The sequence below is a fragment of the Rhinolophus sinicus genome, chromosome 17 (assembly GCF_057876585.1).
Source record: "Rhinolophus sinicus isolate RSI-liver-muscle chromosome 17, RSI-T2T, whole genome shotgun sequence".
Taxonomy (NCBI): domain Eukaryota; kingdom Metazoa; phylum Chordata; class Mammalia; order Chiroptera; family Rhinolophidae; genus Rhinolophus; species Rhinolophus sinicus.
The window spans coordinates 21,756,133-21,782,158 of record NC_142517.1 but is presented as its reverse complement, the minus strand read 5'-3'; the positions used below and the strand labels follow the sequence as shown (position 1 = coordinate 21,782,158).

The 26,026-nt window shown below is 41.6% G+C and overlaps 1 protein-coding gene and 1 pseudogene across 1 annotated transcript in view; one reads left to right on the top strand and one right to left on the bottom strand.

Moving 5' to 3' along the window:
- Positions 1–307: 307 nt before the first annotated feature.
- LOC141568146 (small nucleolar RNA U3) lies at positions 308–395 on the bottom strand (annotated as a pseudogene).
- A 12,443-nt stretch (positions 396–12,838) lies between these two features.
- The window catches only part of CXADR (CXADR cell adhesion molecule), a 35,306-nt gene continuing 22,118 nt past the window's right edge, over positions 12,839–26,026 (top strand). The window contains exon 1 of the mRNA XM_019732020.3: positions 12,839–13,361. Coding sequence (XP_019587579.1) covers positions 13,319–13,361 — 43 coding nt within the window. The 5' untranslated portion in view covers positions 12,839–13,318. The remainder of the gene's footprint in view (positions 13,362–26,026) is intronic.

The window sequence follows — 26,026 nt, the reverse complement described above, 5'->3', positions numbered from 1 at the left end:
TTTTGTGATGCCTTTGTTTCAAGGTCATGAATAATATCATAGCAATTTCAATAATGGTTCATTTTCCTGGGTATTAGAAATCTCCTTCCCACAGCCATCATCACTACTGTGTTAGAAACTGACAAGTTATTGCTTCTGGAGAAACTCCAGATGGCTGGCAGTCAGGGCATAAAGAAAAAAAAATCTATTTTTATAATCTTTACAGCTACTAAAGTTGAAGCCATACAGTTGCATTACCCATTCAACAAACAAAATGTAAAATAAAATAGACTATTGTGCTTTTCCTACAGGAATTTTAGATGGCCTTACTAGAACCAAATCCAAGTTCACAATTCACCAAATTTGGGAAGATACTTGTAACGAACTATAGAAATGATCCCTGAAAGTATAGTCTTGGGAAGATACTTGTTTTAGTCTGTTCCAGCTGCTATAACAAAATAGCATAGACTGGAGTGGGGAGGCTTAAATAACAAACATTTCTCACACTTCTGGAGACAGGGAAGTCCAAGATCAAGGCACTGGCAGATTCAGCGTCTGGTGAGGACCCACTTCCTAGTTCATAAAGGACCTTCTCACTGTGTCCTCACATGGTGGAAGGAGCTAAGTTCTCTGGGGCCTCTTTTATAAGGGCATTAATTCCATTCATAAGGTTCAACCTCCATGACCTAATCACCTCCCAAATGCCCCACCTCCAAATACCATCACATTGGGGGGTTAGGATTCTAGCATTTGAATTTTGGGAGGGAAACAAACCTTTAATCTCTAGCAACACTATTCTTCAGTCTCTAAGTCTGTCTCCTGCTAACACTTTTACAATGATATAACCACGCAGTCATGCCACCTGGACCTCCCTCCTTCACATCTCTGAGTCCTGCCAATGATGTTATCCATTCCTCCATCAAGAACATGGTGTTTCAATATAACTATGGAGTCTATCATTCAGATATCACAATACTTTCTTCCAGAAGGCTGTCCAAGATTAATAATTCGCTGGCTGGCCCAGCCATCCTATATTCACTTTCTAGCAAGCTGAGACAAGGTAAAATTTTTCTATAGATCAGCATAGAGCCGCCAAAGACAGAGACTCTTTGGCACTTCAGGTGGAACTTGTAAATCCTAATAAATCAAATGCAAAACCATGTACATTATATGTCCTCGTTTTTTTCTAGTGAGAGGATCCATTAACTGTAACCAAATTCTCCAGGTGATTGATGACCAAAAAATCTAAGAACCATATAACAGATGCTGTTAGGTGTCGGGTCCATAGTAACTCACCATTTACTGTTCCCATATTTTCTACGTGTAAGAACCAAGGACTGGCTGACTGCCTGAGGACTTTCTCCAACTGCAGAGGTGTGCTGGACTCCTAAAGATGGGGATTGCTGGGGAGTTAATATCCTCAGGAACAACCTTCAGTCATCAAAAGGTGGGAGTTGGTGAATGAATACTCTAGCTCCTCACTGCTGAGACGGGACAACTCCAAGACTTACTCTATATAATCTTCCAGGTTCTCCCATTGGGAATGACTGATTATCCACAGAATCAATCTGCTCATCAACGTCCCTTCTCCTGGCTTTCTTCCATGGTTGTCGCACCTCCACATTTCCCTACTTGTGCTTCCTGGGATCACCTTCTAAACAAAAACGTGCACTCAAATCTGTACCTCAGGGTCAGCCCAAGTCAAACCACTACCCTTTTGGTTCCTATATAGATCATCTACTCTAGCTATCTATTCTAGCTATCACTTAGGTCATCTAAACTCTAACCAACCGATACTAAAACCAGAATGCCTGCTAATGGGCCCAATTCTATATCCATCTTTGGAAAACTACCTGGTTTCACTGATCCTTCCTGCAATGGTTATGTTAAACCCTAGTTTGTATTCAGCCTCACTATACTCCATCCACACTAGAGAAAATACATTTCTCTTCCTAATAGCTTAGGCTTCTGGGCTCAGCATCACTCCTTAAAAATTCTCAGCAGCCCTTTGGGGTCTGAAGGTAAAAATAAGAGGAGTGAAAAAAGAGTTGACCTAGGTTATCAGGAGGCTAAACGGTTATTTCCTCATTCTGTCGAAGATTACAAACTACTTTGGTTTATGTATTTTTTCACTTGAACTGAGACCTTTCCTTCTTACTGCCTTACGTGGCTCTCATCCTTCTTAAGAGATTAATTAAGAGGTCGGCCCCTGGAATCTGCAGGCATATCTTTTGGCAGATGGCGTTCTGCAGTTCTGCAGACCAAACCTAATTATCCATTTTGAGCTGTCATCTGAGTTTCTATTTGAGTTGCCAGTGTTTGTCCATTTGATTCTTCTCCCGTCCATTAAGCAATTTTAATGCATGAAAGAGCATCTACACGAAAGGAATGTTAGGAAGCTAGCAGCCGTTTGTTGAAAGCCATATGGGATATACTGGGATTACTCACCAGAAGTCCATTTCTTTCTTCAATGAAGCAAGTAGTATAGTATTGGAATAAAGAACTCAAAAAAGATATGGCCTAACACATCTACAGGACACAGTATGGAAAATTACTATCATGTTAACAGAGTCCAACTATGCACTCAATGCATTTCTACTTGGTAAAGACAGAGTATACTTAATCTCTGTTGAAATTACGCAAAAACTAAAATACTACAAATTGGAGCTACCGTGTTTCCCCGAAAATAAGACCTAGCTAGACAATCAGCTCTAATGTGTCCTTTGGAGCAAAAGTTAATATAAGACCCAGTCTTATATTTTATATTATTATATTTATTATATTATATTATATTATATTATATTATATTATATTATATTATATTATATTATATTATATTATATTTATTATATTATATTACATTACATTACATTACATTATGTAAGACCCGGTCTTATAATAAAATAAGATCAGGTCTTATATTAATTTTTGCGCCAAAAGAAGCATTAGAGCTGATTGTCCGGCTAGGTCTTATTTTCAGGGAATCATGGTACCTAAATACATTTTAAAGCAAACACATATTAAACATGTTTAACTGTTCTTTCCTCAGTTTTCTTATGTAACTTTAAAGGGACAACTGTGACCCCCACCCAGAATCTCTCACCAAACCGAAGTTTATCTGACTCACTGACACAACAGAAATTAATCTCCTTTCCATGACACTCACTATATTCCTTCCTTGCTTAGCAATAACGGCAGCAGGGGATTGGAAACATAAAATAAAATAAAATAAACACAGCCACAGTTTATTTTTATATGCAAAAAATGTTTATATAAAAGAGAAATCATAAAACTCAGCAGTGACCAGAATGCTTTTTAATGAAGGGGGACTTCTTAAATCTTTTGAGTGCTTTTGAATCAGGAATGCATAACTGACTTTTAAACCTATAAAAGTAGGGACAGGTAAGATCACCTTGACAGACACGCCAATCTACCTACACAATAGGAAAGTTCCTCTTCTATCAGAAATTTAAAAATTCCCTAATCCTGTAGAGCTTAAATTGGGAGTTGTGATATGTTCTCACTACTAGCAATCTGGAATTAGAAATATCCACTATCCCCATGAATGGCTATCCAGCCAGGTAGTCACTTCGTAGTCCAAAGAACACCTTTTCCTTGCCCACTCCCACTGCCCCTGGCCCCTCCCCTCCTTCACCTTCCTTCTCTCTTCGCTACTGCTTAGCAGAATTCATGGTTGATAAGGTTCTGCTCCCTGATTACAGTGTGTATGCTGGCGGGGGTGGAGGGTGTCTCTTTGCACCACCAAGCAATTTTCCGACAACAGCTGGGTGTCCTACAAGTGAACTCAGTTCCAACACTACCGAATCAGAGATTGCATCAGATTCTATAAATTAAGGCCTCAGTCCTACAAGATGCTCCCCCATCACCACCACCCCCACTCAGAGGCCAGTCACAAGACCAGGTTATCTGTCACCTGTGCTTGTGCTTCTGACTAACTGGTTATAGATTGGAGGGTCCAACGACCCTCTCCTGGGGTGTGTTTAATTTGCTACAGCGGACTTCAGAAGCCAGTTGCAAGTCCAGGTTGTTACCTGTGCTTCTGTTACCTGTGCTTCTGACCAACTGGCTATAAATCAGATGTTCTCACAACCACCTCCTTGAGTTCGATTAATTTGCTAGAGTGGCTCACAGAACTCAGGAAACCCATCTACTGACTAGATTGCGAGTTTATTTCAAAGAATATTAAAAGATCTGAATCAATGGTCAGATGAAGAGCTACACAAAGTCCCAAACAAAGGAGCTTCTGTCCTTGTGGGGTTTGGGGCCTAGCACAGTGGCACATGGAAGAGTTCTGGTTCACCAACCCTGAAGCTCTCTGAATCCACTTCTTTTGGATTTTTATGAAGGCTTTATCACATAGGCATGATTGATTAAATCAATGGTCATCAGTGACTGATTTAACCTCCAGCCCCACTCCCTTTCCTGGAAATCAGCAAGTGGGACTGAAAGGTCCACCTCTCCACGCATGGTTGGTTCTCCTGGCAACCAGTCCTCATCTTTAGGGGATTTCCAAAAGTCACCTCATTAACATAAGCTCAGTGATGGTGGAAAGAAGCTTGTTATGAATAATAAGATACCGGGTTCCTACTTAGAGCTCCGGAGCTTTTCAGAAACGGAGGACAAGTGACCAAATATTATAACAAAAGATGCTCGCAGTGCTCTGATTACTCAGGAGATTCAGGGAGTTTTGGGAGCTGTGAGGCCAGCACTGTGGATGAAGACCAAATACATACATGAGAAAGAAGAACAACCAAATACCAGGGGTGCCAAAAAAATGTATGCACATTTTAAGAGATGTTATCTGTAATATGTATTACTTTTCGAAGTTGAGTTGAATTACGGTGGCAATGTGTAGTATGACGTTCGCTCAAAGGATGTTTTTGGGAGTGATGGATTTTACTTGCCACAAGTACTACTATTTTAATACAGTTTTTTCCTTTCTTAAAATGTATATACATTTTTGGGGGCACCTTCTGTATATACATTTCTTATAAATCACACTATCACAGCTGACTCTTCCCAAACCCATCAACAAAGTCCCCAAAGCTGCCTGGAATTTGGGGTCTCAGGCTCTCTTCTTGATGATTCACCATTCCTGCTACTCAGTCTTTCAGCTCTAACTAGGGTCCTTCACTCCAACTTTATACTGCATCCCCATCAGCCCAGATTCATGCTAGATCTGCTTCCCTACCTGAAAGGTCTGCCAACTCTCCCTCACTTCTTTAAAAGCAAATGTCCCTTTTCCCTAAAACTACAAACAATACTAGCTCCACACCATAATATATGTGACTTGCCCTTAAACATTCTATGCTCCATTGTTCCTGGGAAGAGAATAAGGTTTGGCCTAGAAATCTTGGCTCCCAATTCTATGTCTGAGTGAGACAAGTTGCTTTACTGAAGCTCTGAGCTGGCCTTAAGAACGCAAATCTCCAAAGAGACATTTTCATGAATGACACTTCATCATGGTCTATCAGAAACACTAGAGTCTAAATGGGTGTTTATGGGGGGAAATTAACAACATTTCCAGCATGGCTGCAATGAGATTTACAACCAATATAAAAAGCAAACTAATTCCTCAAAGGAGTGTAATCTAGGTTCCAAAATCTGGATCTCTCGCCAGGTCGTCTTTGTTTCTGGCATATCCACTTGGGTGTCCCTCAGGTGCCAAAAACCTAACATTTACACTGCACTAAACCTGCTTTTCCGCTATTCCCTATTTAGTTAACAGCACCCTTATCCACTGATTGCCCAAACCTAGAAACCCGAGATGGCTTTGATTGTTTCCTGTTCCTCACTGTCTATGACCGGCAGGGCTCAAATCCCGCTAGTTCTTTCTCTGAAATATCTCCCACACCTCTCTTACCACCACAACTTGAGTTCAGACCCCACCAGCTTTTACTATAACTATGACAATAATCTCTTCAATGATCTCCTTCCTTTTGTTTCTTCCTACTCTGTTGGTACTGCCTCTAGAGGCGTGTTCTTTTTCAAAACACAGATAGGATTATGACAGGTCCTCTTTAAAACAAAAAACAAAAAAGCCAACAACAGTAACACACACACATACAAAACCCTTTTGGTTGTTCTTTCTGCTAAATCAAAAGGGCTGACTTCTAAAAAGAGGGAGTCTTGCCCACGGTGTGTTATACTCAAACAACCGGTCAGTACATCTAAGGCTTTTGCTGGCAGCAACTCTCCAGGATTCTTAGACGTGAGCCATTCAATAAGGTCAAGAAATAGAGAAGTCAAATGCATCTAGTCTCTCAGTCTTTCTCAGGTGCCCTGGAAAAATCTACAGTGAGCCTCTCCAGACCATTCAAATTAACATTCAAAGATGACTGGAAGCCAAAGAGCCAAAGGGAAATACACAGAGCGAAGTCCACTTTTAGAGCTCAAGTGGGGACGCCTGCTACAGAAATAACCCATTGGCTTCCCTGTCTAATCTCAGATTTCCAAAGACCAGATATAAATTTCGTATTAAATTACATTAGCTCCCCCTCATCACAGTTTTTCTGAGATCTTCCCTTCCCACCATTTTCCTAATTTGTTTTTAATTTGTTTTAAAACAAATTAAATTAGAATGAAGTTATTAAGACGTTCTGTACATTTTCCTATTCAAATATGTCAGAATAGTAATTTAGAATACCCACCATTTTCTTCCTGATTCTAATTCCAAGTTGAAGCTGAGGATTTGGGCTCAAACTCTAAAAGAACACTTTTCCTAAAATCTAAATTAACTCAGTCGACAAATATGTTTTGAGGCCATAGTTAGCACCACGTACAACACTAGATTCTGGGGCTACAATGGTAAGGAGAAACAGACATGTTCTCTGCCCTCACGCAGCCTACAGCTGGGTGAGTGGGATAGGCATTAATCAAATAATCAAATATTTAACACAGAAAATACAAAATTTCAACTGTGGCAAGTGCTCTGAAGGGGAGATGCCTGGTACTAGTATTGAGAAACTTAATCAGGGTTCTCTTAGGAAGGGACACTTGATTTGAAATGGGAAGGATGACTAGGAGATACCCACTTGAGAAGGTCAAGTATTACAGGCAGAAGGGAGAGACAGCATCTACAAAGGGGCTGTAGCTATGGGCGGGTAGGGAGTATGGGATGAGCTTAGAGAGGTATGTGAGAGTTAAACTCCTCATAGTCAAGAAGTATTATCTTTATCATAAACACAACTGAAGCCCCTGAAGAATATATCTTCATGGGAAGGGAATATATGCTACTGACTATGGTCTAATCCAAAGAAAGGGGAACTTATTCAGAATTCCACCTCTGTCTCTTAAAATGCCTTGTGAACATGTTAACATCTCCGTGACTCCAGTTTCTTTACCTATAACCAGTTTACCACAATGTGTGTCATCTCGAGCTTTATAGAGATATTTTAAGGAACTGTGAGTCATAATTGCTGAGTTCTTTGAACTCCTTGGATAAGAGATGTTACACAGTCTATAAATGGAAAGCATTGTTATTACCTATCAGATAGAAAGCTGTCTCCAGCCAAAAAGAAACCAGCAAGATATAAAGTAGACGGAGGCTCCACCCACTTCTGTAATATTTAAATTTATTCTCTGGGTATAAATTAAATGGGTTTAATACTAGGTAAGCACAGCATCTTTGATCTAAAATGCCCAGAGGACTGTGCAAATCATCTATTCTCAAAACAACCTATACGTACGCCACAGACACCAGACATTGTAATTCTTTCTTCCTGAGGATCATGACAGAGTTCACAGTTTAATTTTCTTTCCAAAGGTCACCACCAAAGTTAGTGTAAAATCCTAGAAAGAGGATATATGCTCTGGGTTTATTCTACCAGTCCTATTTCTTTATACCCAAACAGGCAAACAAAACATCTCAAAGCCAAATACAAATTATGGAATTGTGGAAACGAAGAAAGAGCTAAGTAAGACAAGCAATAAACTTTCATGCCTAGGTATGTACCTGTGTCATTCTTATCTTTAGAACAGGGCAAATTTAGTACTTTGTGGATTGTTTTGGCCTAAGAAGAAAAGGCAAGAAAAGGAAAGAAAAGGGACTGGAGATGAAGACACTATAAGAAAGGGGACTTTGGGCAAAAGAGGTGAAATAGAGACAGAGATGAAAGGGAAATTTATAAGGTCACTCCTTTCCCTCCCTTTCGGAGGAAAATCTTTAATATTATTAGTATCACCAGAACAACTTAGATTAGGGGAGGAAGGGAGACAAGCAACGCCCAGAGCAACTGATCCAGAGCCTATGAAAACGTTTTCATTTCTTTTGGAATCAGAAGAAATAATAATATGATCCAGCCTGGATTAAATTTGCCTTTATCCCAACACAGTCGTAAAAGACAGTTTTAAATATTTTTTGAGGTGAAAGAGGTCCACAAAGGCAAAAGTTCATAGGTCCCCTGAAAGTCAGAATGAGGCCTTGGAAGTGCCCTAATTTAGCTATTTTGAGGAAAAGTTGCTGAGGAAATGCCTGCCAATTTAATTTTTCTACCCAGATGCTGTTTTTCAAGTGATTCAAAAATTGAGTGGAGCAGCTAAGTGAAAAAACCTGGGGGGTCACCAACGAAGGAAGATGTGGTTTGATTTCTCCATACAGCTATCTACAGAGAACAGGAGTGTTAAAGGGCGATTGAGAAGAGAAGAGAGTGATGGAGCTCATCTGACAGAGAAGAAACGAAGAAGAAAGCAACTGGAAGAAACAAGATTCATTCTTGGATAAGAACTTTTTTTTTTTTTTTTATATGGAGGGCGCAGCTCAAAGTAGCCCATGGGGGGATCAAATCGGCAACCTTGGTGATGAGCACAGCACTCCAACCAACTAAGCTAACCGGCTGCCCCAGATAAGAACATTTTAAAAGGCCATCAATAAAATCCTCATTTTTGGTCCGTATAAATTGATCACTTTTGTCTATTCATTTGGAATCCACATTATTAGGAATCTAAAAAAAGTTCTGGGTCACTGGCTAAGGGTTGACTTATAAATATTATATACATGGCATAAAACTATTATAAAAATGTATGTGTTTATAAGTTCATTTCCTTAGGGGCACATAGAAGACTGGGATGGTATCAACCATCTTGCCACCTCAAAAAATATTTAAAACCAATGGTCTTGGTAATATAAGGAGAACACACTCATGAGGAACCTTCACTCCTTGTTAATAGCGTTACTATTTTCCAGAAAATATAAAAATCAGCAGTGTTACATATGAAAGTTTCTTGCTTCACATGCCTTCATATTCCAGGATGATAAGAGGTGAGAATCCTTTAATTTTTAAGTGTAAGTCAATCTCTGAATGTGATTATAGGATTTGAATCATCTGTAGGTGTGTTGAAAAATCCATTACTGCTGAGAAATCTTTGTAAGGACAGATGCTATATTAGCCATAGAATTATTTATGTCTCCACAATTAATTATCGCCTTCTTTGATGGGCCAAGAACCACCTTTCTGCTGGTTTAAAGGCTATATAACGTGGAGTGCTTGGTGTTTTGCCAAGATAGGGCAAGTCATTTAATGATTGTGCACTATTTGTTACCCTGGTTTGAAGATACCAAATAATCAACAATTTGTACATTCCAGAATTAATGAGATTATTTCATTACAGCTTCCAGGAGACAATTTCCAAGCTTACAATAGCTACAAAGGCTTTCAAAGGTGTCGTTAAGAAGTTTCAGGGGCAGCCGGATGGCTCAGTTGGTTACAGCGCGAGCTGCGTCCCCCGCAACTAAAGATTGAAAACAGCAACTGGACTTGGAGCTGAGCTGTGCCCTCCACAATTAGATTCAAGGACAACGACTTGGAGCTGATGGGCCCTGGAGAAACACGCTGTTCCCCAATTTAAAAAAAGGTAGATGAATCTCAAAAGCATTATTAAAAAAAAAGTTTCAGATAACTGCATGATTTTAGCTACTGTTTATATGAAATAATGTAGTCACAACCAAAGTCCAAAGATGACTACATATCACTTTTCCCCATTTTTTCCCCAGCTTTAATATAATTTTTTAAAAAGAATAGTTCCCTAAGTAAGATTAAACTACTCCTTTCAAAGTTACTTAATTCTTAGAGATGATACATGTCATGCAGGGCGGCCTGCGGGGTCTCTGCTCCCGCTCCCCACATAAGAACACAGGATATGGTGAGGCCAAAAAGGAACACCCACGGAGACATAAGTAGGGGAGTCATATCACTATATTCTCGCTGGCGCCATCCTCCTCTCTACAATCCGTTCTTGTTAGCTCAGACACCATCTTCTTGTTAGCCCATTTTTCCCTCTCTCTGCTAGCGTAGCCACAGCAGTTATATTAGTGGCCAATGGCTCACTGGTTACAGCGGACAGCCAACTAGCCACAGCTGATGGCCATCCAATCACAGTTGATGGCCATTTACTACCTGAGCCAACTCCTTTCTATGTGAGGCTGAGAGCCTGGAAACTACTTTCTGGGTCTCTGCCCCCACAATACATTTGGAAGTATAACCTAAAGAAGCATAAAACATTGATTTTGTAAAATTTACATTGTTAAAAGTACAGTCTAAAAAGATATATTAAGATGTAATGATTTGGGAGGTACTTTTTATCAATATATGTCGATATATTAATACATGAATTAAATATTTTCAATTCAACAAACACTACAGAACCTACTATAGGTTGCGCTTCCAAGAGTGCCTTTTTGGCCTTCTAGAAAGATTCAGAGTAAGAGAAGTGATTGATAGACATGAAAATACCTACCACAAGAGGCAAAAGGTAAGGAATGTTAAAAAAAAAAAAAGTTCCAGAAGGAAAAGAATTAAGATGAAAATCCTTTTAGGAAATTTCTAAAGGTTTCCTCTAGTATGTGGTTGAGATGACCCCTGAAGAATGGGTTTAATTTCAACCCAGTGGAAAAGACACTCACGGCAGCAATTTTATAACAAATGTGTGCCACTTTTTAGTGATTAGTACTAGAAAAGTTATCATAAAACAGTCTGAAATAGATATGAACAACTTCAATGCTTAATCTCTAATTTCATTGTCGTGCAGGGAAGCCTGCGGGGTCTCTGCTCCCGCTCCCCATACAAGAACGCAGGATATGGTGAGGCCAAAAAGGAACACCCACGGAGCCATAGGTAGGGGAGTCATACCACTATGGTCTCACTGGAGGCTGGGTTCACTGGACGTGCGACCTGCTGTCCCTTTTATCTGCAACCCACCGACGACTCTTTCACTCTCCTCCACTCTCCTTGGCTCTCCTTCGTAGCCGCAGCAGTTATATTAGCAGCTAATTGGCTAACTGGCTACAGCTGACGGCCAATCAGCCACAGCTGACGGCCATCCACTACCCGAGCCAGCACTCCTCCACGTGAGGCTGAGAGCCTGTAAACTACTTTCTGGGGCTCTGTCCCCACATTCATAAAGTATAAAGTGGTGAGTAAAAATTTAGGTTCCAAATATTTTATATCTTCATTTATATCCAGTAGAATTCCTGTTTCTTCAGCTAATAGGAAGTCCCTAGTGGTTACTCTGAACTCTTCCTTAAATCAGCCAGGATTCCACTATACACAAGTTAAATCAGGATCTCTGGAGTGGGGCTCAGGTAGTGGTATTGTGGGGGCAGAGCCCCAGAAAGTAGTTTACAGGCTCTCGGCCTCATGTGAAGGGGTGCTGGCTCGTGTAGTAGATGGCCATCAGCTGTGGTTGATTGGCCGTCAGCTGTAGCCATTGAGCCATTGGCCACTAATATAACTGCTGCGGCTACGAAGGAGAGCCGAGGAGAGTGGAGGAGAGTGAAAGAGAGTCGTCGGTGGGTTGCAGACAAAACGGACAGCAGGTCACATGTCCAGTGAACCCAGCCTCCAGTGAGACCATAGTGGTATGACTCCCCTACCTATGGCTCCGTGGATGTTCCTTTTTGGCCTCACCATATCCTGCATTCTTGTATGGGGAGCGGGAGCAGAGACCCCGCAGGCCTCCCTGCACGACAGGTATTTTGTAAAAGTTCTCCAGGTAATTTTAATGTGCGGCCAGGGTTGCACACTACAAGCTAAATTGCAGTTGGGCAATTTTGGTTTTCCTGATAACCGATTTTTCTGGTTCAATAAATAAGAATTTTCCAATATTAATTTCATTAGCTTCCACTTTACTATTTACTGTTGTGCCAGGCATGGTGCCAACCATTTCCTGCATTATCTCATCTAGTTTTCATAGCTACCCAAGAGGTAGGAGCAGTTTCTAGCTTGCCCAGTAACTGACTCATTTCGGAGCCCAAAAATTTACCCACTGCGTAACGCTGCTTCTCTCCTCTAATTAATGCCTCACGTGGAACACATGGGAAACACCAGTGAATCGGCAGCTATAAATTAACCTACTTGAGCAACTGACTACAAGCAGGGAAATAACACGTGTGGAGGGCACCAGGCGGCAGAAGGGACATTACACCCGGTGATTCAAGATCTCTAATTCCCCGGTCCCCCAAACCTCCTTCCCCAAGCCTTTAAATATCCCCACTTAGCCCCACTTTTCCAGCTCACTGGTCTTTGTTGGCCAATTTCAGGGCTAGAATAACCTTTAAATTCAAGGCGAGGAAAGCCAGTCTGGGTATTGCCCAAGTCCGTAGCGGCAGTTTAGGGGTTCAGTCATTACTGGAAATGAGGAAAAGCATTCTCAAGCCTTCTCTTCTCCATCAGCCCATCCGACTCAATGAGACCGAAGCAAATGCTGGGGGGTAGTTCCCTTCCCCCAGAGCCTTAGGCGGGAGCTCCGACCAACGCAGCAAACCCTCATAGGTGGGACGCGTGGATGGAGACGCCCCACTCACTCCTACCCCAAGGGAAGGGAGGGGTGAGCGCAGGCAGCCAAATGCAAGAGCCGCACTTCAAGTCCTGCGGCAGGCGGATGAGTATTGTCCGCTGGCGCGCCTGGCAGCAAAAGCGTGCCGGAATTTTAGTTGCCTGGAGAGGGGCGGGCCGACTGTCGGGCACAAACTCTGATTTCACCGAAGGCATGGGGGCGGGGACGCAGGCTCAGGCTCGGCGCGAGGAGCGGCGGAGAGCCACAGCTCCCGGCACCAGACGCCCGCCGAGGAGTGCCCATTACAGCGCGGTGTAACCCGCGCGCCGCCACCGGCTCCCGGTTGCCACGGCAACCCACGCGCCCGCGCGGCTGAGCCAATGCCGGAAGTGACGCGTTTCACCTGCCAAGCGAAGGCGGGCGGGGTGGGGCTGGGGTGCCGAGGTGCCGCAGTTGCCTGCGAGTCGGGAGTGCGCGAGGCGCCGGGAGACAGACCCCGGGCGAGAGCCCCCTACCTGCAGTCGCCGCCCACGGCCGGGCCGCCACCATGGGGCTTCTGCCGCTCTTCCTCCTCCTGTGTGGAGTTGCTGGTGAGTGTGAGCAATTCTACCCCTACTGTCCCCATTGACTGGTCAGACCCGGGGCGCTCGCCGCCTGCGGCCACCCGGGAACAATGAGGCGTGGGGGAGGGGGGAGCGGGCGGGCGGGGAGAGGACGGGTGCGATTTGGGGGCTTTGCGGCTGTAGTGGTTGTGCGGGTGGAATTGCATGGGGTGATTTTTGCCCGGCCGGGTGCGCGAGCCGGGAAGGCGGAGCGGCTCAGAAGGGAGCCATGCGGGGGCGTGGGGTGTCCGGGGAGCGGGGGCGTGGGGTGTCCGGGGAGCGGGGGCGGGGGCGTGGGCTGAGCTAGGGACCGAGCCCCTAGATAAGGGGCGGCGGTGGACGAGCCTCCCCCGCGCGGCGTGCGGGGTGCACCTGGCGGCTCCCCCTCGCCATTCTTGGCCGCCGGTACGGGCTTTGCTTTATTTGCTCTTGCTCTTCCCTTGTTAGCCGCGGTGTAGAGTCCGTCCGGGTTTATCCGATTTCAAAAGCCTTGGGCGGCGAGTTTTCAGGTGTGGAGCAGTCCAAGCGAGGAGACCGAATTACAAACGCCATGATTGAATGGACACTGAGCTTTTCAGTGGCTGAGACGGTCCAGGCTACCTCTAGGAAAGAGGCGCTGGAAGAACGGGAGCCTGGGTGTTCTTGGTCTCGTCGCAGAGGCGAGCCGGACGGTGACTCGACGGAGTAGACCTTGGGAAATGGAGAGGAGGTTCCTGCAGAAATGCAGTATTGATTTCCGCAGGCCCGGGGCAAAGTGCGAAGGAGACATTCGTAACCTGGGTTTTGAGTATATAAGGAGTTGGTTCCTTTTAAAGATTAGACGGGATGACGTGTACAGGGTAATTCCTAAAGGATTCTCCAAGCCCATTTTTCAACTGCGCCTTTCTCTGGAGGGAAAAGAAGCCATTTAAAAAAACGCGTGGACCATTAGAAAGCATAATCCTTGGTACTTTAAAAGACTGATCTATTTCCTTGTCAGTTTTTTAACCAACTAATGTTGTTTGTCAAAGTAAGCCCTTGTCTCATTTTTTTTTACCTAAATGATTCGTTAAAGAAAAAAAAAATCCATAGGTGGGGACCCTAGGAGACACACTTTGTGTAGCCTCCGGAAGGATAATTTTAAGTGCTCCAGAGCAGGATCAGGTGGCCCTTTCTGTTGGGATGGCTCTCTACTTCCTGTTGAAATGTTAATTCCATTGTTGGATGCCACAGCTGTGAGCATTACTCATGGGATCAACATTCTATTAACAAGTCTAATCTTCTATCTGAGTTTAGAGCACTACCTCCACCTTTTTGATAGATACCGTCTTTCCCCAAAAATAAGCTGTAGCTGGACCATCAGCTCTAATGGGTTTTTTGGAGCAAAAATTAATATAAAACCCAGTCTGATATTATATTATACTATACCCAGTTTTATAGTAAAATAAGACCGGGTCTTATATTATTTTTTTGCTCCAAAAGACGCATTAGAGCTGATGGTCCAGCTATGTCTTATTTTCGGGGAAGCACGGTATATATCATTTAGAATGGCCGAAAATTCTGAAGTAAAGCTTCTGGAAAAGATGAAGGGTCAGTAGCCAATTTACATGGTACATTCCCATTTTTGTTTTGTCAAGGATGAAACTAAAGGTGAAGCTGAGAACACAGTGTTTCTGTTTTCTGTGGGGGGAAAAAGTGTTTTAGGGTACATCTGAATCAGAAAAGTGGAAGAACATAAACCATCTAAAGAAATTTCTTTTTCCAGGGATATTTGGATACTTGGATTTTTTTTTTTTTTTTTTTTTTTTTTTTTTGGATTCTTCACTTTTGTCTGCACAATCTCACCCAAGGATATTTTGATACATATAGAGTCATTCTGCCCATAAAGTGTACAGTGGGTTGCAACGAACATCTCATTAAAGGACTATTGTCTTTAGCTAAACAAGACAACTATTTTTCATTTTCCAGCTCAGGAGACAGTTCAAAAACTATGTGATTGATGTATGGATTTGAGTTATTTCTTCAGATACCTCTTGCCAATGTAGAAATTCATTGCTATGACCTCACGTTGAGTGGTTGCGTGATTGGCTTCGACAATTGGCAAAACAAGGTGGAAGTTTACATATTTCAAAAATTGCAGTGCTAGCAGCAGTAGACCTCCCTCTAGCTCTGTCTCTATAGGGGTTGTAAGGAGTTCTGTGTTACACTCTGGTTGCTGGTGAAACTCCTTTGGATGCGTTTTGATTGCAAACCTCATAGCAAGTCATACTATACAGTATTGGTAATAGTAGGGCCAGTTGTCGTAGAGCAGTTGCAATGGTAATAAAATTAAAGCCTTGATTGAGCAATTAAATAGGGGTTTTACACATACTCAGTCTACCTAACAACCCTATGTATTATCCCTGTTGTGGGGAAACTGAGGCACAGAGTGGTCGTAGAAGTTGAGAAGGTCACAGATTGCCTCCTTAGTCCTTGCTCTTATAACTATGCTATTCTGCCTCTAAAGCAGCTCCTTTCCTCTGATGACCTCTAATCCACATCCAAAATTTCTATTACTGGTTATCAGTCATTTATGAAGAACCTGCTGTTAGCTGGACTGTGTGCCAAGTACGAAGGCTTTTCTTAGCCCTTTAAATTCTTTATCTTTGTTGACTACTTTCAGGCACTGTGAAAACAAGAGGATCCAGGGCTTAAACTGGTATTGCAGACTAATGGGGCCCATGTACGAGCAGCCTGGGGATCTTGATAAAGTTTGGGGTGCTGCAGTTTTTCACACTGTCAGTGTGAAGGGAACTAAAAGAAGTCCTGGCCAGTGATTCTGGTCTCCCAGCCACTTGTTAGCTATTTGATGGTGGTAGGTCCCTGTCCTCTCTGTGTGCCTCAGTTGCTTTATGTATCAAGAATGGAGGTCGTACTATCTCAGGGCTGTTGAGCAAAGTGAAATATTTATCATTTTACTTTCCTGGAGTCTTTTCCTTTACATAAAAAAAAAAAAAAGATTATTAGGCATGAACTTTATCCCCTCCACTTACCTCTCTCTCAGCATTTACATTCCTGCCATTGTACCAACCACCAGAGCAAAAGTTGCCTCTCCTCCCAGGCGAGCCACCCTTTTATTGGCTCCTTACCCTATCTCTTGTGGGGGCTCCACCAATTACTCAGTTTATCTCATTGCACTAGGTCAGAGTGCAGGGGCATTACCTGTATTGTTCATTGTTACAGTCCCACTGTTAGCTTGTGGCACCTGGCAGATAGGAGCAAGTGTTCAGCAAATGTGGCGTGACTGAAAGTTTTCAACCTCTTAGCCACCAGGCCCATGTATACGATAGTAGCTTTCATCAGTTCCATTTCTCTTTCCCTTCCCATCCAGTAAAGATTGTCCTTGTAGTGAGGATTTTACTAGCCTTGTCTCATTCAGTTCTTAGTCTAAAGAATTCAAGTGTCTGCTTTATCTCTGACTTCACTGTTCAGCCCCCACTTCAGTTGCCAAAGGTAACAATAATCTTGTGCCTAATCCATGTATTTTTTTGGAGCTCCTTGACACTTATTTGGGTTCTTTCCTACCCTATTAACCTGTTTTTCACTGCTTTCTACAATAGGTCCCTGAAATATCGATCTTTCCCGTGATTTGGCCCATATTCCTTTTAGTCTCCATTTTAAACCTGAGTGACTTCACCTATTGATTATTGTAACTTCCAAATACCCTGTTTCCCCTAAAATAAGACCTAGCCAGACAGTAAGCTCTAATGTCTTTTAGAGCAAAAATTAGTACAAGATTGGGTCTTTATAATATAATATAGTATAATACAAGACTGGGTCTCATATTAATATTTGCTCCAAAAGACACATTAGAGCTGATTGTCCGACTACGTCTTATTTTCTGGGAAACAGGGTAGTTGCTAGTGACTGAAAAATATTGCCAGCTCAGCCCTCCTCTCCTTTGAATTCTGGGCCCCTATTTCCAGCTGCCTCACATTCAACTTCTGCCTGAATGCACTTCAGTACCTCAGACTCATCCAGTAATTAATTGATTAAATGATCAATCGTGCACATATTTGTGGTTTCCTATGTACTACGCCTGTTCTAGGTGCCCTTACAGTAGTATAGGACTTAGCAGGGTACAGGTTTGATAGGACATTCCCAGCAGATGGCACAGCTTTTGCAAAGATGTGGCGATCTGAAAGGGTATGATGTGTCTCGCAGTTGAGAAATTGTATGAGTTGAGAAATTCAGTGCATATATAAAGCATCTAACCAGCACTTCTCAAACTTTTGATGTGCACCTGAAAAATTGTGGGGTGGGGTCTGTGATTTTGCATTTTATCAAGTTCCCTATGATGTCCCTGCTGACCATACTTGAGTGGGCAAAGATCTAAAGGCTGTTTCAAGAACTTACTAGGAGATTACAAATAAACAGACATTTGTCAAGATATCCCTCTTCCCCCTCCCCCACACCCATGGCACTAAGAAGCTTGTGGAGGGGGCATTAAAGATGTGAGGTTATACACTGACATCATTCTTTTGAGTGATGCAGAACTCTGCAGAATTCTGGAGGCAGGCAGAACTGATACATCCGAGGTAGGAATCCATCTGAAATGACCTGGACATACACAGCCTCTGTTGAAGCACAGCAGACTGGTGTTGGGCTTCCTCTTTGACCTGGAAAGTTGTTTTGGGAGAGATGCAGTAGAACCTGATTCAAGGAGAGGGGTAAAAAAAAAAGTTGGGAGAGAAGCAGTAATATGTCTGGCTTGAGTGAATGGTGATGTCACTAACCTACAGGGGATAAAGAGAAGAGGAGCAAGTTTTAGGGAGGTGACAATGAGCTTGAGTTTGCTCGGGTTGTACTTGAGGGGCCTGAGGGGAATGAAGGTAAACAATATCCAGCAGGAAGATTTACACAAAGGACTGGATCTCAGGAGAGAGGCAAAGATCAGTGATAGAGAATTGAGAACACCGCTGATACGTGGCATCTGTGTAAGGTTAACCAGGAAAAGCAGGTAGGACTAGAAGACAAGGTGAAAGATGACACTGGAAACATCAACAGCTAGCAGGTAGCCAGAAGGTGACCGATAGGAGTGAGAGGGAATGTAGGAGAGAACTAGAAGATGAGGATATCCTAGAAACTGGCACAGATGAGGCTAGTGAGTCTTACCATTAGGAGATTATTGAGAACATTCAGGAAATTCGATTCCACAGGGAGGACAGCTTTTGTAGCGGTTAGAGTAAAGCTAGATTTTAATTGATTTAGAAGTGAGCCCCGGGTAAGTGGGGAATGAGAAATGTACTGTGCCCTTGCAGTTGGTTTGAAAGTGTGGCTGTAATTCCAGGGGACAGTAGCAGACCCAGGGGCAAAGGTAGAAGCCAGCAGATAAGGACTCCACGGACTTCCAGCCACCCAGACCTAGAACCTTGTTCCTTATTTTCCTTTGCGAGACCATTTCCTTCTTGTACCTTGAATGTTGGGGCTCCTCAGTTTATGGCTTCAGTTGCCACTGTCCTTACATAGCCTCTAGTCAGTTTGTGGTCTATTGCGTAACCTTTGCTCATAGTTTTAAACCACCCATTTGACATCTCGCCTAGACTTCCCACAGACACCTCCCATTGAACCTGTCTGCATACCACTGTTCCTCTCAACTTTAAGTGGCATTTTCACTCACCAAATGCCCAGGCAGAAATCTGGGTATCTTACTTGACTCTTCCTAGCCTTGCACCGGCTCACGTCCAGTCAGTTGCTAAGCCCCTTATATCTCTCCAGCCACTGTTCCAGCTTATCCTCATGTCTCTTAAGATGATTGAAATAGCTTCGTCATTGGCATCTGACTGCCAGGACGTGAGCTTTCCCCTGTGCTCCAGGCACTTCCTGAGAGTGGGGCATGTTCTAACACTTAATCAGGCTTTCCTTTTTGGTGGTGGTGTTTCCTCAACTGACTGTACATTTTATGAGGTCAAGGATTGTTTATTCTTAATTTCATTCCCATATATATATAAATATATATATATATATATATATATATATATATATATGCACAGTGCTTGTTAATTGAATAAATGGGGAAAGGTATACCAGACAGGAATTCGTGTTTGTTGGCTTGAGAAAAAGACCTAAAGGGGAAAGTACATTTGAAGGTCAAGAATAGGTACATTGTGGAAGAGGTGAGCAGGGCTGGGCTCAGTGTCCTGCATCAGCCAGCAGTGTGTGTGCGCGCGCATGAGTGTGCTTCGCATGCATTCTGTAATGGAGTGAATTTATATGACCACACTAGTCTTATTTTAATCTCTTGTTTGCCGCCTGTTCTCCCCCCTCTCTGTATTCCCATCTTTCCTCTATCCACAAATCATTGTCAAGTATAATTAAATAAAGGCGAGACGTGAGACTGGGAACTTTTGATTTGGTTCATTTGACGGCCAGCCAAGTAATGGCTATGAACTGTAATTATTAAAGTAACCCAGAAAGCAATTAAAATTTATCTAACTAAAATGAGCTTATTGGCTTTATTTTGCTGTCTTTCATCTGTATTGTATTGTTTACGAAAACAAATCTGATATTCTGGAATAATCGTTAGATTGGTATTGGAATTAGATTGGTTTCTACTAAGAGTGGTGCTAAGTAGAAGCAAGGATCAGTAGTTCCCTACCTTATTTTCTACTTGGTTACTTCAGTGGGGCTGAAATTACAAATGGCGGAGTGTGAGGGGGATGGAACCGTGTCACGTTGTCATGGTGAAGTGACCTGTCTAGGAAGCTGGTACGAGTTCATGGTTTGCTTTGGGGTTCTTTTGGGGCTCTGTTAGTGGTGTTTCTTTGTGATTTGTTCACTTTGTTGAATCCATTCCTGTCTCCATGTAAAAGAATGGGAAGGAAGTTGAAAATGTTTCTATATTCAATGGCAAAATGGTGACGTAAAGACATTTTATCTTTTATGCTTTCCCACCAGTCTTTTCTGTAGCCTTTCCTCCCTCACCTCATTGACTCATACATTGTGGTTTCTAGCAGAGTTAGCCGATCAGAGTTTAAGCCTTAAAGATCTTAACTTGAGTCAGCAGTGTTTGCAGTTTATTTTAATGGGCTGGGTGCTCTTAGAAGGAAGGAGAAAATATGTCTATTTTTAGGGTAGATGTGAATCCAATGGCTTGGTTTAGTTTGTCCTTTGATAGTTGCTGAGGAAAAGGATTAACAGTCAAATTAACAGGTGTTTATACATACTGAGATAACACAAATTTCATTGGAAACTTATTAAATCACTTTCATTCTTTCCAAGGTATTTTATCAGTTGGAATGGGAATGACTTTATTTACTTCTAAGAGATAAAAATGTGTATAGATTTCAAGAAGAAATATAACTAATCGTGGTTACTTTTTCACTTTTCCAGTGTAGTTGTATGTGCTTTGTGAGTATAGGTTTCTCCACAGGAAGGATGGTTTGGCTGCACAGATTGAAATGCTCTCAAGGAATCTCAAGGAACATTCGGATACAGTGAACGAAAGGTGTTGAGCCACATCTTTCTTTGTTAAATTTTTAGAGTGACTCTAGCTGACTCTCCTCAGTCTGATTCCCCAGTGTGGAGAGTGCTTTGAACTCTTGAATACCAGACAATTCCCATGGGTTTTTCTCTGCTAGACCAGACAAAAACTTCCAAGTGTTTTGTTTCAGGTAGTTCTACAGTAAGAATTGAGAGGACTTTTTAATCTACTTGGTTGTACAATGTGAAATCTGATACTTTTAGAATGAACTGGTTACTCTGGGGTAGAAAAGTGATCTTACCTTATTTTTTAAGACAATTTCACACGCATCTCATTTGAATCCATTCTTCCTGACAACCTTGGGTTAGGAAGAATACCTCATATTATGTACAATCTCATTTATAGGAATCAAGTCCTAAAACCAAGGCCTAAGTCTAATAAATTGTGGCATTGATCTAAACAGTGCTGTCCAATAAAAATATAATGCAAGCCGCATATGTAATTTAAAATTTTCTGGTAGTGGCATTTGAAAGTAAAAAGATTAAGTGAAATTAATTTGAATATACATATTCAAATTACTATATTTTTTGTAAGTAAAAAAATGTATATTCATTTTCTTAAATTTAAAAGTATTTTTTTCTGGCCTTCCTTCAACACATCTGCAGATGTTATGGGAGTGGTAGAATTCAGATGGCATTGGAACTCTCCGTCTCTTCTTCAGCCCTAGCAGATTACACCTTGTAGGAATATTAAGACCAGAATTGTGAGACAATCTAGTTCGTCAAGAAGAATATATTTTGTTTAACCCAATATATATAAAATATTTCCATACGTAATCAAATTAAACATTAATGAGATTAAAATTTTTGTTTTATAGTAAGCCTTAGTGATCTGGTCAATATTTGACCTTCAGCACATCTCAGTTTGCAGTAGCCACGTTTCAAGTGTTCAGTTGCCATATGTGGCCAGCACCAGTCTAGAACTTAGAGCTTTAATTCTAATCACCTTCCACCATATCTAGTCTCAGAACATTCTAGTAACTAAAAAAGGATGGGTTGGTGTGCTATCAAAATAGCTTTGTCAAATGGAACGTGCCTTTGGAATTGCTCTCATGAGATTTTTAACTCAAAAGTAATTGTTTGTGTTACATAGGTTTCCTGTTGGCAACAAACTAAAGTCTCTTGTTTCTTAATTAGTTTCTTGTAATCATCACAGCATTTGTTACGCATACACCAAATTATATCAACTGTCCTTATTCAATAGTTATATGCATTTATATTTCTGGTCTAAGGCAGAAAAAGCAAATATATGCACAGAAATCACATTTTTAAGTTGCCTATGGGGGAAATGAATGCATTTATTGTGAGGTAGAAAATAAGGATAGAAGGGCCCCTGGTGATGGTTGCTAGGGAAATTTGAATTCACTTTGGGATATTAGAATGGAATTAATGCCAAGATTGAAGCAATCAAGTTAGACATGCTTCTAACAGGGATGATTTTCTTATTGTAATCAACCCTTTCTTTATTAACTTCGGGATTTTTCATAAAGAGATAAAATTATTTACTCATTTTGCTACTATGTCTATTTCTTTGCTTTTTTATTTTTTGTGGTCTCATCTTTGTAAGCCACTTCACCTGAGTTTTTCTTTTTGTGTGTGTGTGTGCCAAGTACTCAGTCACTATTCCTGTCTCATGCTAATTAAAGGAAGAGAAGAGAGCCTGAGGATTTTATGAGCAAGGAGGCAAAGGCAGTTTTCTTAAAATGGAGCAGTACAGATTGTTCTATGAAGGTGATGAAAATACTCACCATGGCAACGGGATCTCCTTTACCCATAATTCAAAATATCCTATTTGCATTTATTTTGCCAGAGAATTCTGAAATTAGCATCTGTGTATTAGAGAACATGGGGGAGGCAGTATACTACATAGATTGAAAAAAGGTTGAGACTTCATTTTGATAAAAATTGTAATTTGAATGCTTTCCTGAGATTGTGTGTGTGTGTGTGTGTGTGTGTGTGTGTGTAGTGAGGAAGAGGTGAGTCCCAATCAATTATAATTCAACAAATACTTACAGAAAATCTGTCTGTCTACGTGTTCACATTTGTAACTCCCCTTGTCTGCCTTTCAATTATAACATGTTTTCCTTGGGTCCTGATTTATAAATTATATATTAAGTCTTACACAGAGCATCAGTCTCTGTGGATGAAGTTTGGGGGTAAGTAAATAACGTGTGCACGTACATGGGTAAGGTGTTGAAATAGGTGCTTCAGGAGATAAGAGAAAGACACCATTTGGATACTCTCAGCAAGCTTCAATCTAGAGGAAGGAGTCAGGCACTTACTCAGCTATGATTCTCAGCAGAGCACAGTGGGGATCGGAGCAGATGTGCCATGCAATGTAAAAACATGTGGTTTTCTGATTGATTATTCTCTTCGGGTTCCGCTGGCTTCTCCAGACCATTTTCCCTCCACCTTGTGGAACCCTTCAGCCCTTGAGGCTCCTGCTTATACCTAACTTCTGGTTGCTTCTCCACATTGATGAAGAAATGCCTTGCCACTGAGGAAGAAACTTGCCTCTTTGGGCTGGTCTAATAATATTATATATACATGAGACAGATAAACAAGAGAAAACCAAATTTAATACATATGTACATATGGGAACCCACATATATGAGAAAGACCCCAATACACGAGAGTCTCAGGAACAGAAAGTTAAAATGATGTACACACAATGCTCTGAGTTAAGGGTGAGGTAAGGTGCCTTGGGCTTTAGAAGGTCATTGCAGGACATAAAAAGAGATGTTCAGTAATTAGTTGTTTGCCCTGCCATATAGCTTATTATGGGCAAGGCCCATAATTCAACTTCTAGGTAGGTAACGGGCGGGTAGAATTTCTCTGGAGTCTTAAGGGTTTCATTTGCCTTTAGCTCAAAATAATCTGCATCATACAGATGCACATCTTGGGGTGACTCTTTATGAACCCCTATACCTCATACTCCTGTCCCCTCCCCCTCCATTTTAGCATTATCTTGGAGTTTTAGGATTTACGTTTTTTACAGTTCACTTTTCCAACATCCTGTACCACAGTTCCTTGACCTCTCAAATACAGTGATTTTTCTATCCATTTTATTTGGGAATGGGTAACCCTCTCCTTATACTTAGTCCTTCCTCTGAAGTCTTGAAACTCTATTATCACTGTCTCCCAGCTGTCTTGAGCTTCTATCACTCTGCTCAGTGAGATCTCTGAGTCCTTACCTCCCTCTTCCACCCTCACCCTCTTCTGGTCACTTTACAACCAGACTTTTTCTTCACTAATTCTGGTTCCCACAATCAGACCAGACCTCAGCGCCCTCCCATTCCTGATGTGGATCAACCCTCCAGGCCAGTTTCCTGCTCCGGCTCATGGCCTGTGGTGCACAACTGGAGAGAAAGTGCAAAGGCATCACTGTACCAAAGGAGACTGGGTTTACTGTCATTTGGCTAGAGTTTTTATAAAAGTACATTTATAAAACATCAGAACATTTTATTTTTAACAAAGACAAGAAAACTAACTTTTGTCTCCAACTCTTTACATTTATTTTTAAATTTTTTATTTGAAGTCGGGGATTGCTATGTAGAAAAATAGGCAGTTTAGAGCATTATTTATAAGTGTACAAGTGAGGAGACACATCTAAGTTATTAGCACCCAGTTCAAGAAATAGAACATTTCAGAAATCCCCTCATTCCCCCTCCAGTCACTTTCTTCTCTCTCTTCTGATTTCGAACGGTATAGATTAGTGTTAATACTTTATATAAGTTGAATTATATAGTCTATGCTTTTTGTCTGACTTTCACTTTCATGTTCGTAAGATTATTCATGTTGTGTAGCTCTCATTTATTCATTTGCCCGACTATATGGTGTTCTACTGTGACTATACTACAATTGATTTACCCATTCTACTGTTGGTGGACACTTTTTTCCTCCATTTTTTGGCTATTGTGGAAAGTGCTGCTGTGACAGTCTCATGCGTGGGTTTTCGTGCACATGTGCATACATGAATGGAGTTTCTGGGGTCCTGTAGGTTATATGCTTAGCTATGACCGATTCGGCCAAACAGTTTTCCAAAGTTAGTCATACCAGTTGACACTCCCACCAACAGACTCTTGAGAGTTCCAGTTGCTCCACTTCCTCAACACTTATCCATAATTGTATTGATCCTCATATGTCCTTCCCTCCATTCTTATTTAAAGGTGTCTGATCTCCCATTTTCTGTGATATCATCATTCTTTTCTGGGGTCTTGCTCCTTCAGGCTCTGAGTGTCCTGCTTTATGTATTTTTAACCTCTCCCATTCTATTACTCTTTCCTTTTGACTTAGAAACATGCTCTGCATTTCTCACTTCAAAACAGACTTTTCTTGGCCACACATCACACTGTTATTTTTCTCCTGTCCTTGAGAGACAAGTTCCTCAAAACAGTCGTCATTCACTTCTGTCTCTACTCAGACGTCAGCCTCTGTCATCAGACATACCCCATTGCCACGTCCCACAAAGCCTTTCATTAGACCAGATTAGGCCTCGGTCACCAGTGGTGATTCCCAAACCTCAAACTTACATTCCAGTGTTATTTATTTACACAGCAAATTTTGAGTTCTTCCTATATGCTAGGTGTAAGGGATAAAAAATTAAAAGATACCTTCCCAACACTAAAGGAGTTTATATGCTAGTAGAAGTGACAGGCATATAAGATGACAATGAATTGTCACAGGAGATACCGTTTGTTTGAAAGGATCATACCAGGTTGTCCTAATGCTTTACATGTTTTATTTTATTTAATATCCCTATAGTGAAGTAGGCATTATTACTATTAATTCCCATTTTAAAGAAGAAAACATTTAAGACTTAAAAAGCCTGGAACCTTGCCTACGGCCAAGCATTTAGAAAGCTCAGTTTGAATGTGAACCGAAATCTGAATTTAGAACCCCCACTATTAATGGGCAGAACTGCTTCTTTAATTCCATATGCTACTGTTTCAGAAATGGCTGCATTTGGAGAACCACCCTTACTGTTTTTGAGTTGTGGGGGAGGGAAGGAGATGGATGTCAGGGGAGGGCTTGTTGGTTGATTGATGGTCTAAAATCAGGACATATTTAGATCTGAAAGAGATAATTCAGTTCAACACCCTTAATTTATGTTTGTGTCCTAGAGAAGCAGTGTGTCCAGAATGATCAAGCTT